Genomic DNA, 13,232 nt, shown 5'->3' with positions numbered 1-13,232 from the left:
GTTTAGAAATTTTAGAAATCAAAATGTTTCACGAGTATGTTGACCCATTTCTGTGCTGCTCAGGTTGTGTCACTACACCATGGAGCACGTGGTCAGACTGTACTAAGACCTGCGATGGGCCCGGACAGCAGTTCAGGAACCGTCAATATGTCAATGTAGACAACCCCAACTGTAATGAAACGCTAACAGAAAGTCAACCGTGTGGAGAGGAACCGTGCAACAGTAAGTAAAGTTTATATAGGAAACTGATAGTTCTATACAACACCGACAGTTCTACACAACTCCGAGAGTTGTACAAAACATCGACAGCTCTACACAACATCGACAGCTCTACACAATACCGACATTTCTATACAACACCCAAAGTTCTACACAACACTGACAGTTCTACATAACACCGACAGTTCTACAAAACACCAAGAGTTCTACAGAACACCGACAGTTCTACAGAACAACGACAGTTCTACACAACATCGACAGTTTTACACAACACCGATAGTTCTACAGAACAACGACAGTTGTACAGAACACCGACAGTTCTCCACAGCACCGATAGTTCTATACAACACCGATAGTTCTACAGAACAATCACAGTTCTACACAACACCGATAGTTCTACAGAACACCGATAGTTCTACAGAACACCGACAGTTCTACAAACCACCGACAGTTTTACACAACATCGACAGCTCTACAGAACACCGACACTTCTACTCAACACCGACAGTTATACACGACAGTTCTGCAGAATATAATACGGAAACGTTTACTTAATTACGTCTTAATTAATGATTATGTTTAAAGAGGGATGCGTGGAATTTGGGGGGATCACACGCTATTACAACCAGCATGTATTAAAGACTTCTAAACATTATATTTGGGTTTTTTACAGAGGAATGCGTGATTTCCGAATGGACGAGCTGGACAGAATGTGTGGTGCCATGTGGACAGGGTAAAGTCACACGAGAACGAGAAATCATTGTCAATGCAACTGACTGCCCCGATAATCTGTATGAAGAGAAGGACTGTGACAACGGAAACTGCAGTAAGTATAACACAAATTTGAGTAAGGTACCAGTTTAATGTAATGATATGGTTATACATGTATAATGTTGAGTAAGGTACCAGTTTATTATAATAATACAATAATATAATGTTGAGTAAGAAATTAATATGGCTATATGATGTTGAGTAAGGTAGAAGTTCAATTTAATGATATTGTTATATAATATATATTATTGAGTAAGTTACCGCTTTGATATATAATAGTATCGTGTACATGATATTGAGGACCAAAGTGGAATTCAACACAACCAAGATATTACAATACACAAAAGGAAAATTAGTTAACATAGGCAACACTATTTTAGAGTGTTAAGTAAAGTTTGACCTTACTATAGTACATGATTGCATGTCCACAGTTTTAAACATGACGGGATGATACACTATTCTGAAACTCCTCATCATGCTGTTCGGAACTTCTCTAAATGTTTTTGTGTAATGTAACAGTGTGAAACTGGCGTATACTGATGTGATCACAATCACTTTGTAGCATGTCCCGACGGACAGATCTGGTCCAACTATTCGCTCTGCCAAAGAACGTGTGTAACACGAGACCAGAACATTGATGACGAGTGTAATAAGATCGTCCCCGGATGTAAATGTCCTGAAGGTTATTTCATGGAATACAATAAATGTGTCAACATTACCGACTGTCAGAAGTGTGTTATCAACGGAACCGAATACCAGGTAACGGCATAGATCATCCATTTTAAAACAAGGTTTTAAAATTTCTCATCGAATTTAGAAAACATAGACCGGTATGATTGAAAAATTAGGTATACGGTGATTTTTGAAAATATCATCTTGCTATTTTCTATTTTGAATAATGAGTAAGAGTGCATATATATACATGAACGAAAACAAGATCACGTTAAGTGGTAGAGTGTTTCATGGAATTGATGTCCTTGAAAAGGTGGAACGTTCCTTAGACTGGTTTTTTTCTTTTTGTTTCAGCCCTCTGATCCAATACCATCACCAGACCCGTGCAAGTACTGTGAGTGTGTTGATGGCGAGATGGTGTGTAGCCGGCGTTGTGAGATACCAGTCTGCAAAGAGGTAGGAATCAATCGTCAGAAAACGTCCATATTGAACGAAGACAAAGCTGTGGATGAAGGTTTTCGATTTCGAAATAACTGGTTTCTATTTCATTGTCATGGTTATTTATTCGTTTTTGTTTAGGGTGAAGAACTTTCCTATGAAGGCATAACCGATCAGTGTTGCCCGGTCTGTAGACCAAAACCTAGTAAGTTATATGATGTACACTCATACAATTCCTCTCATTCATCAATAAGTATTTTCTGTCAAAGATTCCATTCTACGATGTTGGTGTTTTGTTCTTGTAGCTACATGCGAGCTTCACACAGATAAACGAGTTATTAACGATTCCATCACTGGATGCGTGTCAGTTGGAGAGGTAGAATACACTTACTGCTCTGGTTCCTGTGGTGATTCCAACTACATGCCACTCATAGTCCCAAGCGGTTCCACAGAAGACGGCTTCTCCAAGACCTGCAAATGTTGTACTGGAGAATCTTCCTCCGAAAAAGTGATCAATGTGAGGTGTGGTCCTCTACAGACGCTACAACAAGCCAGGATAAAGATTATTGACAGCTGTTCTTGTGATATATGTAGCACGACGGGTGAGTCGCGGATTTATATTCACTGTCTTTAAAATCCTACATAAACAACGCCATAAATTCAGAAATACATGAAATGGATGAAAGACACATACACTACATATAAACACAGTCTACTCCAGATATAATGAAATTCAGGGGACCAACCAGAATTTTTCATTATATCCAAAGTTCAATGTAACCAATGCTGAAGTACAACAATATTGCTACAGGGGAATTTGTTTTAATATAACAGATAGTTCAATATGACCGACTTCAATATAAATGGAGTGGACTGTATATGTAATGGAATACATGGAAAACTACATGCATATTAATCTAGATTTCTTCTCTACTTTGTAAAATACAATTTGTTACGTGACATGAAGATTTTGCCATTTTTTCACTTTGTCATTGTATGGTAAAATGCAGACAATTTTGCTTACGCAAAAAATGGTTCATCCAATGTGTTTTCTTTTTTATAGTGAGTGAAGAGAATCGAGCTAACGCCGCGCCGGGACAGTAACACCACAACTACTATGAGGACTGTGAATACTAACGTTAGCCAATGAAAACTAAATAAAGGCTGTGATTAGTAACATTAACCAATGACTTACTCGCAGAGACCATTTATTTTTATGTTGAAATGAATTTACATATCACGTGTTTATTTGTTCATTATTGAAACATCTATTAAAAGAATGCAATTATACTTAGCTTCTTTTTTTCTTTCTCTTATCTCATGGAAATAGTAGTAAAGGTACATTGTATGCAAAGAACTGATGTTCTTTATCATGAGCCAAGGCGTTTAGGAGGTTCACTTACTTAGATCACTTGTGTTTTCGTTACTCAACTGATGAACATGAAAGTATAACCCAGGACGTCACTTTAACCATACAGGTGCACACTTGAACCATGTGGGTGCACTTGAACCATGCGAGTCAATTCTTGACTATTTAACTGCACTTTTAGTTAGTTGTACTTTGTACTTAATCGTTGTGTTGATCACATTGAGTCCTATAGAGGTCGTATACAGAAGCACTCTTCAATGAAATTAAATGCTGTCCCGAACTTTCATTTCACTACATACCAAATGTGCTTATTAGAAAACAACCACATAATTCATTTAATTCAGAGACATGCTTTCTTAAAAAATTGTTCATACATTGTACCATGTCCAATAACGAAAGAGTCTCTGTTCACATGCTATGAACAAGGGAGTGTTATGAACATGATAAATAGGTTTAATGCTACTTGAATCATAATTTGGAAGCTATATTCAATACAGTGGGGTGTCAGGTGTAAAAATGTGGCACATTTAAGAGATAAGCATATCTTGATTAGTTTACTTCAGAATATGTATATCGTTGATCAAATAAGAAAGCTGTATTTAGTGTTGGTTTTCTGTTTCTATGTGTATGTTAGTGTTTACATTCGCATGTTAATCAGCATTATTCCAAATCTACATTTTGACTAATTAATGTTTGAATACTTAAATCAAACTTCGAAATTAATAGTTGAACGTGGATTGTTTTCTTTCATCTTCAGAAAATTGACATTTTTTTCCGCATGTGCTTGTACAAGTATATCAAAAATTTTATATAATACATTTTCTATATCATGGTATTTATTCCATTTCTGATTGATCACACTCTTGATATATACGTAGTATAACCGTTCCCATTGCTAAAATGCTGTGCTGCTTCCTCTATCTGTACGAAAGTTGTCATCAGGTCAAATGCTGATCATGAGTGACGTGTTTCATACCGATTGTTAGACCGTTCTTGGTACACTGATTTTGACTATGGATTATTCTGTTTACCTGATCAAGATATAGGTCTCACGGCGGGTGTAAGTGGCGCCTCATCTTTAACAAAATGGTGAAGATAACGAACGGTGTTCAATCTCATAAGGAATACAAAGTAAATAATTGGGCAAACACGGACATATGCACATACCAGAGGTGGAAGTAGATACCTTGAAGGAGTTACCATCCCCTGTCGACCAGTCACACCCGCCGTGAGCCCTATATCTTTATAGGGTAAAAGGAGGAATCCGTAGTCAAAATCAGTACGCCAAGAATGGCTTAACAATCGCTATGGAACACGTCAGGCAGTGATATCCTATTAGCGAACTAGATCCCACCTCTGGTGTGTCCAGGGGTTCGTGTTTGCCCAACTATCTATTTTGTATTGCTTATAAGAGTTATGAGATTGATCACTGTTCGTTATCTTTACCTTTCATAATTATAACGACCATTGAATTTGCGAAATGCTGACTTTAAACGAGACCATGGAAACTCCTATAACATCAACTCGTTTTTCAGTAGCCGGTCTCGATTTTAAAAACTGATCATATACAGAACAAGCTCTTGCGTATACAATCAGTTGAGAGATGTAAACACCATATGCAGGTGATAATGGAATATTGCTACAAAAGTATGGGAAGCTGAAATCATCCCGTTTGTCATAAAGTTGAGTTGTCAGTTCGCCGTTAATATCCATTTTCAACAATATATCTAAGTACGGTATTTAAAAGTCTGTATTAGGGAGACCGCTGGATTAAGGAGACATTTATTGGACGCCTTAATAATTTGACTTTAGCCATACATAAGTCACTCGCTTTACAGACAGACAGACATTCTTTATTTCCTCTGCAGCAGAGATTAAGCAATGCATCAATACAACTATAAACTGTGCAAATATTCAAACGTACAAAAAATAAATGTCAGTGAGTCTGTAACAATATGTCTGTTTGCCTGTTTTCGATGGAAATGTGAACGTTTAACATTTACAAGATCTTTTTTATTTCATCAGGTACACATTATCAGCTGTAATCCCCACGTCGCGTCTATCAATTATTTCTTTGATTAAAAAAACAGTTTGGCTGAAATTTCCCCATACCAAATTTTCACATGATGTAAATATAGATAATCAGTTTCACAATGAGGTAAATGTATCAATACGACAACAAATTGTGATCATATCTTCATCTTATATTATGTCGTTAAAGTTGTATTTTGCAGATCGAGTCTTAATAAGATAAATTCAAGCATTACCTCTAAACTTAGAGAGCAACCAAAGACACCTTGTAATGACAGTCTGCATTAAACTTTAATTTTGCTCTTTGATCTTGAAAATGACATATTTACATATATACAGTGTTACTTAGTTATGGCCATTTCAGCTCCGAAACTGAAAGCAAAAGAATGTACGTGCGTACACGAGCATGCAAGTATGACTCAGCACTTTTGTTGATGTCATGTATGATTACATGTAAATGTCTACAGTATGAATTGCATATTGTTCGTATCATTTATAGAAAAGTTATGGTGATTTTAAAAAAATGACTATGGAGGTCGTCAGTCCATTGAATTTTGTCTTTGGAGTCTTTGCCAGAAGTGGCAGCATCTAAAGGAGATATAATCTGTGAGCATCCTTTTAAGACACGTCCTAGAACTTTGAAAGCACCAATGAATGACCTCAAGCCGGTGACAGTAGATGGGGGTTGACAGTTGGCTAGTGCAGCAATGCGATGAGGGCTTGCACGAAGGGTGCCTTCACGCCATATCCATCCCAAGATTGTGGCTTCCCTTGGTGCAATCATAGTTTTTGATGCAGACAAGTTAAGGCCATTTCTCTGTAGAGCTTGAAGTGTCCTTGTGAAGTTTACCTTACACAATGGACAGGATTTCTGGACTTGTGGTGATGAAGTTTTTTTCACTGAAGGAAACTGTGTGCGCATAGCTCTGGCATCCTCTGTGTTACGTAGTTCTTCCAGCAGTGAATCAAGGGCTTGGGAGATTTCAGGCTTCAATGTGGCCAGTGTACGCGATCTTAGTTCGGTCCCATACCGTTCTTTCACTAATCTTGGGAGCTCAGGATGGATTAGGGTAAGCCAGGTAAGTACGATAAAGTTCTCCATTGTAGGGGTAAGTTCCTCATCCTCTTCGATTTCTTGGCCATTGTGTGTAATAACCAGTTCTGTTTTCAGGAGGTTATCTTCAGTAAATGCCATTAGTCGCTGAAACAAGTCCTCGGGTCGTTCGTTAGGCTGTAATCGAATGTTTACAAAGTCAAGGAAATGTGCACCCGTTGACTGAAATCCATAATGTAAGCGAATGATCTGCCATATGTCCCTAAGTGTCGTAGAATTGTTAACAATAGTGTTCCTTGCTATAATAGGTGTATAATTTGCGATTTGACCGAGCATGAGTTCGAGGATTCTGACTTTCTGTGCGCGGGTCTTTCTATTGGCCTCGGGGACATTCTCGTCGTCGTTCTCGAAGTTTCTAAGGGGGTTAGCACGGGTTTTCTTCCCCCAATTTGCACCGTCCTCTAGATATGGTAAAAAATTGGGGTCCAGGGAGAGAGTATATAATAAATTTTGTCTCCAGTTTTCATAGGAGTTAACAGTTTCTACTTTTGTCAAGCACCACTGTTTTGGCGCTCTATTCGCCATGTTGTTCACGATATTATGCCAAATACGTTAGTGCCTGTGTGTCCGGGGTGAATTTTATCACGTTGTTACTGTCCACTTCTAGGAGAGTTGAATATACGTCAAAAATAGCTTGGGTTCATGAATGACCGCTGCCACCACGCCAGTTAGTGTATATCCAACACAGCAACAAACACTCAGTTGTAAACGCAGCACATTTATTTAACCGGAAACGTAAGATGAATAGAAAAGTGACAAAACATAGAACCATACCGGTTACATAATGCTAACCCGGAATGCAAGTAATTAACATACTGGTGGTAGCCATGTTAGGGAGCCAGTCAATTCGAATCCCGGTTCATATCCATACTAACACAATAGTGTCTAGATGTGAACTAATAGCACCCCGCAAATATTTTAGCTAAATATTTTAAATAATATACCATCCCAGTTCCATTAAATGATAATTATTCAAATAGCTGAACTCACGGCAATGCGGCTTTCATTAGTCTGGGCCGGTCTCCATCTCTGCCACACGAGTGTTAAGGACCATAATGGGCTTATGTAGCATTTTCGTTAATCAAGAGCTTATTATACCTTTACAAAAACTATATTTTGTTTTCTGTTAATTATTCGTGTTGATAATAAATGAAGAGCGAATGCATAACTTACAACCAATTTTATGAATAGATACCAATAGCAACAGAGTTCGAATTGACCGGCTACCTAACATGGCTACGTCAACAAACGAAATCATTTGAAGCTGCGAGTTTCCGGGTCGTGTGTGGCTTTATTGTATAAGTATAATAGGAAAATATGTTAAGATTTTTTAAATATTGAATTTATGAGACAGCAACATAAGTTTACACCGATATCAGGCCTCAACCGTTCTTAGCTTTTTGTGCCGCGTAAATCGTCGGTTTTTATAAGAGGTGGATCTGTAGCTCTCTGTTCCGTCACAATATTTTTTTCAGAGAGCTACAGATTTTATCTGATCACCTGAATCCGCTCGAGAAAGTGGGCGGGCTGTAATCGCCCAATTAAAACTCTTGTTGTATTACATCAAACATGTCATTCAAACTGCAATCCATTATCTCACCAGAGGGCGCGTTACGCTAGCTTCACATAGTGCGAGGAGCTCACGGAACTCTGAGTAGAGAATGCTGTTCAATCGTCTAATTCAATTGTGTCGTCACACAACGCAGTACTATATCAGGTAAAGCGTTCTAATTCAAAGGAGAATTGCGATAACAGAGGAAGAATTGAGATTATTATCAAATATAGAAATGAATATTCTTATAAACCAACCAATTACTAGGGAAGAAATTCTAAAATGTATAAAGATACTAAAGAATAACAAATCATGTGGAGATGACAAAATTGTAAATGAAGACCTTAAGGAGGTATGCTACACCAGAGAAATTTGATGTGGATATGTACAACAATATTTTGAAGTTGAAAATTTTCAAATTTACTTAATTTTGTCAAAATATACAGTTTTAATAGAAAGTAATCTGGAAAAAAAATTAATACCCCTGCTGGACTCGAACCTGCGATCTAAAGTTCATCAGTCGGTATTCAAACCTACTGAGCTACTCGGGTAGGTATTGAAATTGAAAAGGAAAAGTCTAATATTGCTGATACCGATTTTTTCATCCATGTTTTTGCAGGAAGTCAGCCATTATGACAATGTAGAGTACTACCGTAAATCAACCTCTAATATGCTATTAAACCAGATGTTTGAAAAAAAAATTTTTTTTCATTTTTGATGTTAAACATTAAATAAATTATATAACTCATTTAATGTTGACAGTTAGAATTTTGACCTTCTGAATGGAAGAATAAAAGCAATGTTTTAGCCTTTTATATGTGTCATGTAAACAAAGTCTTTTCATGTATACAAACCAGTGAAATGTTATTTTTTTTAATTTAAAGCATCTTAATTTGCATACTCATAAATTTTAACTTTTAGATAATACATTTTACCCAAAGAATGCTTGACATGTGAAAGATATAATAAACTTAGATCGATATCCATTTCTTTTGAAAATTTCGTAAACAATAACATACCGCAATTTTTGTTTACAAAACAAATAATAAACTCTCTAAAATGAGCTTCTGTGATAATGTATAACCTTAATTTTTATGTAAAATCTTTTAAACACATTAGACAATAGATTCTGATCATTGCAAGTGAAAAACTAAATTTGGGGGGAAATCGTGAATCAGTCCCTTTAAGCTTTTATGTAGTACTATTTAATAAAATATTTGATTCTGGTATAATCCCATCACAGTGGACATGCGGCAATATAATTCCTATATATAAAAATAAGGGTAACTCAAGTGACCACGGATTTTAACTATCAGACCACGTTCTGAAAAAGTAAGTTTTCACCACACTTTCACTGCCTGTGGAGGAAGAAGGGTTTATGGCGAGTTTTGTACGTGCATGCACATCTGGCAAATGTATCGCATTCTAAGGGAGCTGGAGGGGAGGGGGTGGGTTGACCATCTCATTGACACATGTACTAACTATTGGTATGAACGAGAATCAGTGCTCTGTGACCCAGCTTCTGAAATTGACGTCTGTGATACACGTACAAATCCCACTACAAACTATTTCTGGATCCGCCCTTCACAAGGGTTGCATCAAACAAGAACGAAATCATGACTACGATCACTCCAACGAAATTGACACTCTTTTGTAGCGCTGATAGATAATCCGGCCCCTCCCCCTCCCCTGTGTTCCTCACATAGCAAATCGCCCTAAATTTTGGCGATAACGATTCGTTAAACTGTCACAACAAAAATGTGCCCCTTAACAGTGAACAGCAAAGCATTTCATCGAGGTGTTTTGAATATTTCACCTGTATAAATCTTCTGTCGTGTAACAGTCGCGCAGCAGACGGCGGCACGTCAAAGAATGTAAACAATTGTCAGGTACCTGAAGCACGATGGACACACGCGGACAAGTAGCTTTAATTTTAGGTAGGTAAAATATCTAATATCCTAACAATCTTATATTCGTTTATTGATTTACAGAGAATTGCGCCACATAACTGCTGCGACAAGTGCATGTCCCGTGTGTGCGTGTATTGTTTTTTAATCATCATTTTTACCAGCCCACATTTTATGATAATTTTATTTCTTAGTAATAACAAAAATTAGATGGATGATTTTCATATTGAGAACATGTGAAATTAATATACGCTTTTTAATTGTAACATTGTAGGTTTCTATATCTTGTTTTCATTACTGCAATCAACGGATTAATTTCATTATCGATGTGTGTATGCATCATTTGCAAATCTTGATTAATGTTTTCATTTTAACTGAATGAAGATATTCAGATGTGGAGATCTGGTACGCGCGCTTACAACATATGCCAAGGACACATGGTATATTACATAATTTCCCCGATAACAATTTACTAAATTATGATCGGATTCATTTGAACCCATGTACATGTATCATATTTTTTCAATCGAATTGCAAAATCAGTAAACATGATTGTCATGTGAAAATGATCGCCATGTGTCTATGAGTAGGACTCCTATACATTCATATCTTGATTATATGGCAATCGTCACCGCTATTTCGTTTTCTACACCAAGTACTCCTTGTAAACCGTTTATGAAAAAGTTTTGAAATGCTCGATAAAGAACTAGGTACTTTTAAGGTCCATTTTGGCCTTTGAAAATCAAACAATTTAGCCATGTATACGCCGTTAACGTCACAAGCGTCATCCAATCCTTCCAATTAAACTATCTGATTGGTTGATGTACATAACGATAAATGTTTGATGGATTTCGGAGATTCTATTTCCGTTAAAGAAAAATGTCACCTCATTATAATGGATACTGACTCTACGTTAGACTACACATTAAAACACGAGACTACACATAAAGCCTCCAGCTCGCATCCGTGTACAATCAGAAGCGGGAGTTCTTTATTATGTCAACGCAACACGTGACCTAATATTTCACAAGGAAAGCGATGTCGGAAACAGGGCACAAACCCCTATCCTCTACAAACGAAATAAGCGTTGTACGGATTAACCAATCACAGTGGCTGTTATAAACCATGAAACATGATGGACTGCGATACCATTTGCCACTGAAAATTGTACAAAATAATGATAGCATTTCCCTCTAAATTGTGAATATATAATGTATGACATCATATTTTCACAATCGGAGATGTGTATCTTAGCAACCTTTTCTTTCAATTTTGATGTGCAAATTTGAAACTTGGATCATCGGGAATTTCGAATCTCCGATCCTTCACTGAACTTTAAATTTTGGATTACATTACGTAGCATGTCTTCGTGTTCTCAATAAAACATAATGACATGTGTAACGGAGTTTGCGTATGGACAGAAAGATTATCCAGTACGACATGGGCAATCTTTTCACGATTTATTGTCAAATAAGAATTGCAATGGGTGTACACATTTATGCGTCGCCTGGTACACGGAAATATTGGCAATTTGTTTTTAAGCACAACATCCAAACAGAACGCGCCAGGAAGACTATGACTCACACCGCGGAGTCTAAGGACACGTGTTAGAAACAAAAATGTGTAGCCATGGGTTGATATGATACAAAATGTATATATTTTTTGGCTTAGTTTGATTGTAATAAGTACTGAGATAAAATTCATAAAAACAAAGGGACTTGAAAATTATAGGATGCTCAAGAGTTGAAATATCTTACCCCTCTCTATAAATTTCTCCTAATGCTTTGAACTTCGTTGATGAGAATAAATTACATTCGATATGGAAATAACTTATAAAACCATAAAATTAGTTTTCATTTCCATCAATTTTTGAAAGAAACAACATTAGTGTTTGGTGTAAGTGTCAATGAAGACTTTCTAGATACGAAATTCTTTCTGGACAAGAAGCATAGCATTCATACTCACGTCCCAGTGGGCGTGGCATGATATAGCATCCATACTCACGTCCCAGTGGGCGTGGCATGATATAGCATCCATACTCACATCACAATGGGCGTGGTATGATAAAAATAAACTCTCACTGCTGCCAGCCTGGGAGCCATGCATGCTAGTATGTCAAATATTTGCGGCGCCTCTACATGAAAATTTCTTGAATTGAGTCTAAAGCAGCAAACGAAATAAAGCATTTATCAGCCTTTATTGGTCAATATATAATTCATATTTAAAGGTATTTTGTCACAAAGTGTGAAGTCTGAAGAGTGTATTGGAGAAACCAGAAGGTAATGTAGCTGGAGGAGAAATCTTTGTATGGTAGTACTGTATTGCAAAATCTATTAAAGGAGCGGAACAAGAGCATTTTAAAGGGGTGGGAGGTCGGGTGGGGGTGACCCAAGTTTGTACACTTTCCACTCAAAAAGGGGGAGATGAAAATGACAAAATATCAAAGAATGTATTTGGGATTGCAAACCTCCGTAGTATTTTCAAGAAATTCGATAGCGAATTCATGCTCAAGGGCAGATAACTTAAAGTACAACTTAGAAGAACTAATACATTCTAACCATCTTGTGTGAAAAAATACACTCACATTTATGTTTGTATGTACCCTGGATAAAAATGGCTCCATTCAATGAAAAACCAGAATATCTTGATGATTAAATAAAACATGTTTTCTTTTCAATTAAAAGGCATTCAATGGGACATGATTAACCTATTCAGCAAAGTTATGTTAATGAATTCAGCATTTGAAGTTTTGTGAAGAATGACATGCTTTGACCTCTGAAATGATAAAATAAAAAAAATAAAAAAACAACCCAGATTTACATACGATTTGGTCGAAATATGACTTTTTAAAATTTATCCAACGTGTTTCTATCTAGCTGAATACATGTAGTTTACCCCTAGCGCCACCCCCTACCCTCAATGTAGTACACCCCAAGCGACACCCCCTACCCTCAATGTAGTACATCCCCAGCGCCACCCCACCCTACCCTCAGTAAACAGTGTGTGTTACATATGTAATCCTGTTAAACATTTAGCACTAGATCCAAGATGCAATATACCTGGTGAAACTAACAAATGAAACATTAGGTCGGTTGTTTGTAGGTCTTTCAACTAGTGTTTTTCCCTGTTAACAAATGAGAGTGAAATTTACACCACACC

The 13,232-nt window shown here is 36.9% G+C and overlaps 3 protein-coding genes across 3 annotated transcripts in view; all 3 read left to right on the top strand.

Annotated features, from left to right (window-relative positions):
- LOC125665341 (mucin-17-like) overlaps nt 1-3,390 on the top strand; it is a 71,444-nt gene extending 68,054 nt beyond the window's left edge. The window contains exons 47-53 of the mRNA XM_056150912.1: nt 64-222; nt 893-1,045; nt 1,553-1,749; nt 2,017-2,118; nt 2,242-2,305; nt 2,406-2,702; nt 3,164-3,390. Of these exons, the coding sequence (XP_056006887.1) occupies nt 64-222; nt 893-1,045; nt 1,553-1,749; nt 2,017-2,118; nt 2,242-2,305; nt 2,406-2,702; nt 3,164-3,204 (1,013 nt within the window). The 3' untranslated portion in view covers nt 3,205-3,390. The remainder of the gene's footprint in view (nt 1-63; nt 223-892; nt 1,046-1,552; nt 1,750-2,016; nt 2,119-2,241; nt 2,306-2,405; nt 2,703-3,163) is intronic.
- LOC125674557 (uncharacterized) overlaps nt 1-13,232 on the top strand; it is a 412,455-nt gene that overhangs the window by 331,629 nt on the left and 67,594 nt on the right. The window lies entirely within an intron of this gene.
- Nucleotides 9,953-13,232, top strand: part of LOC125665710 (heparan-alpha-glucosaminide N-acetyltransferase-like) — a 39,174-nt gene continuing 35,894 nt past the window's right edge. The window contains exon 1 of the mRNA XM_048898498.2: nt 9,953-10,103. Coding sequence (XP_048754455.2) covers nt 10,070-10,103 — 34 coding nt within the window. The 5' untranslated portion in view covers nt 9,953-10,069. The remainder of the gene's footprint in view (nt 10,104-13,232) is intronic.

The sequence above is a fragment of the Ostrea edulis genome, chromosome 10 (assembly GCF_947568905.1).
Source record: "Ostrea edulis chromosome 10, xbOstEdul1.1, whole genome shotgun sequence".
Classification (NCBI taxonomy): domain Eukaryota; kingdom Metazoa; phylum Mollusca; class Bivalvia; order Ostreida; family Ostreidae; genus Ostrea; species Ostrea edulis.
The sequence above is the reverse complement of the archived record's forward strand: the minus strand, read 5'-3'. Positions and strand labels throughout refer to the sequence as shown.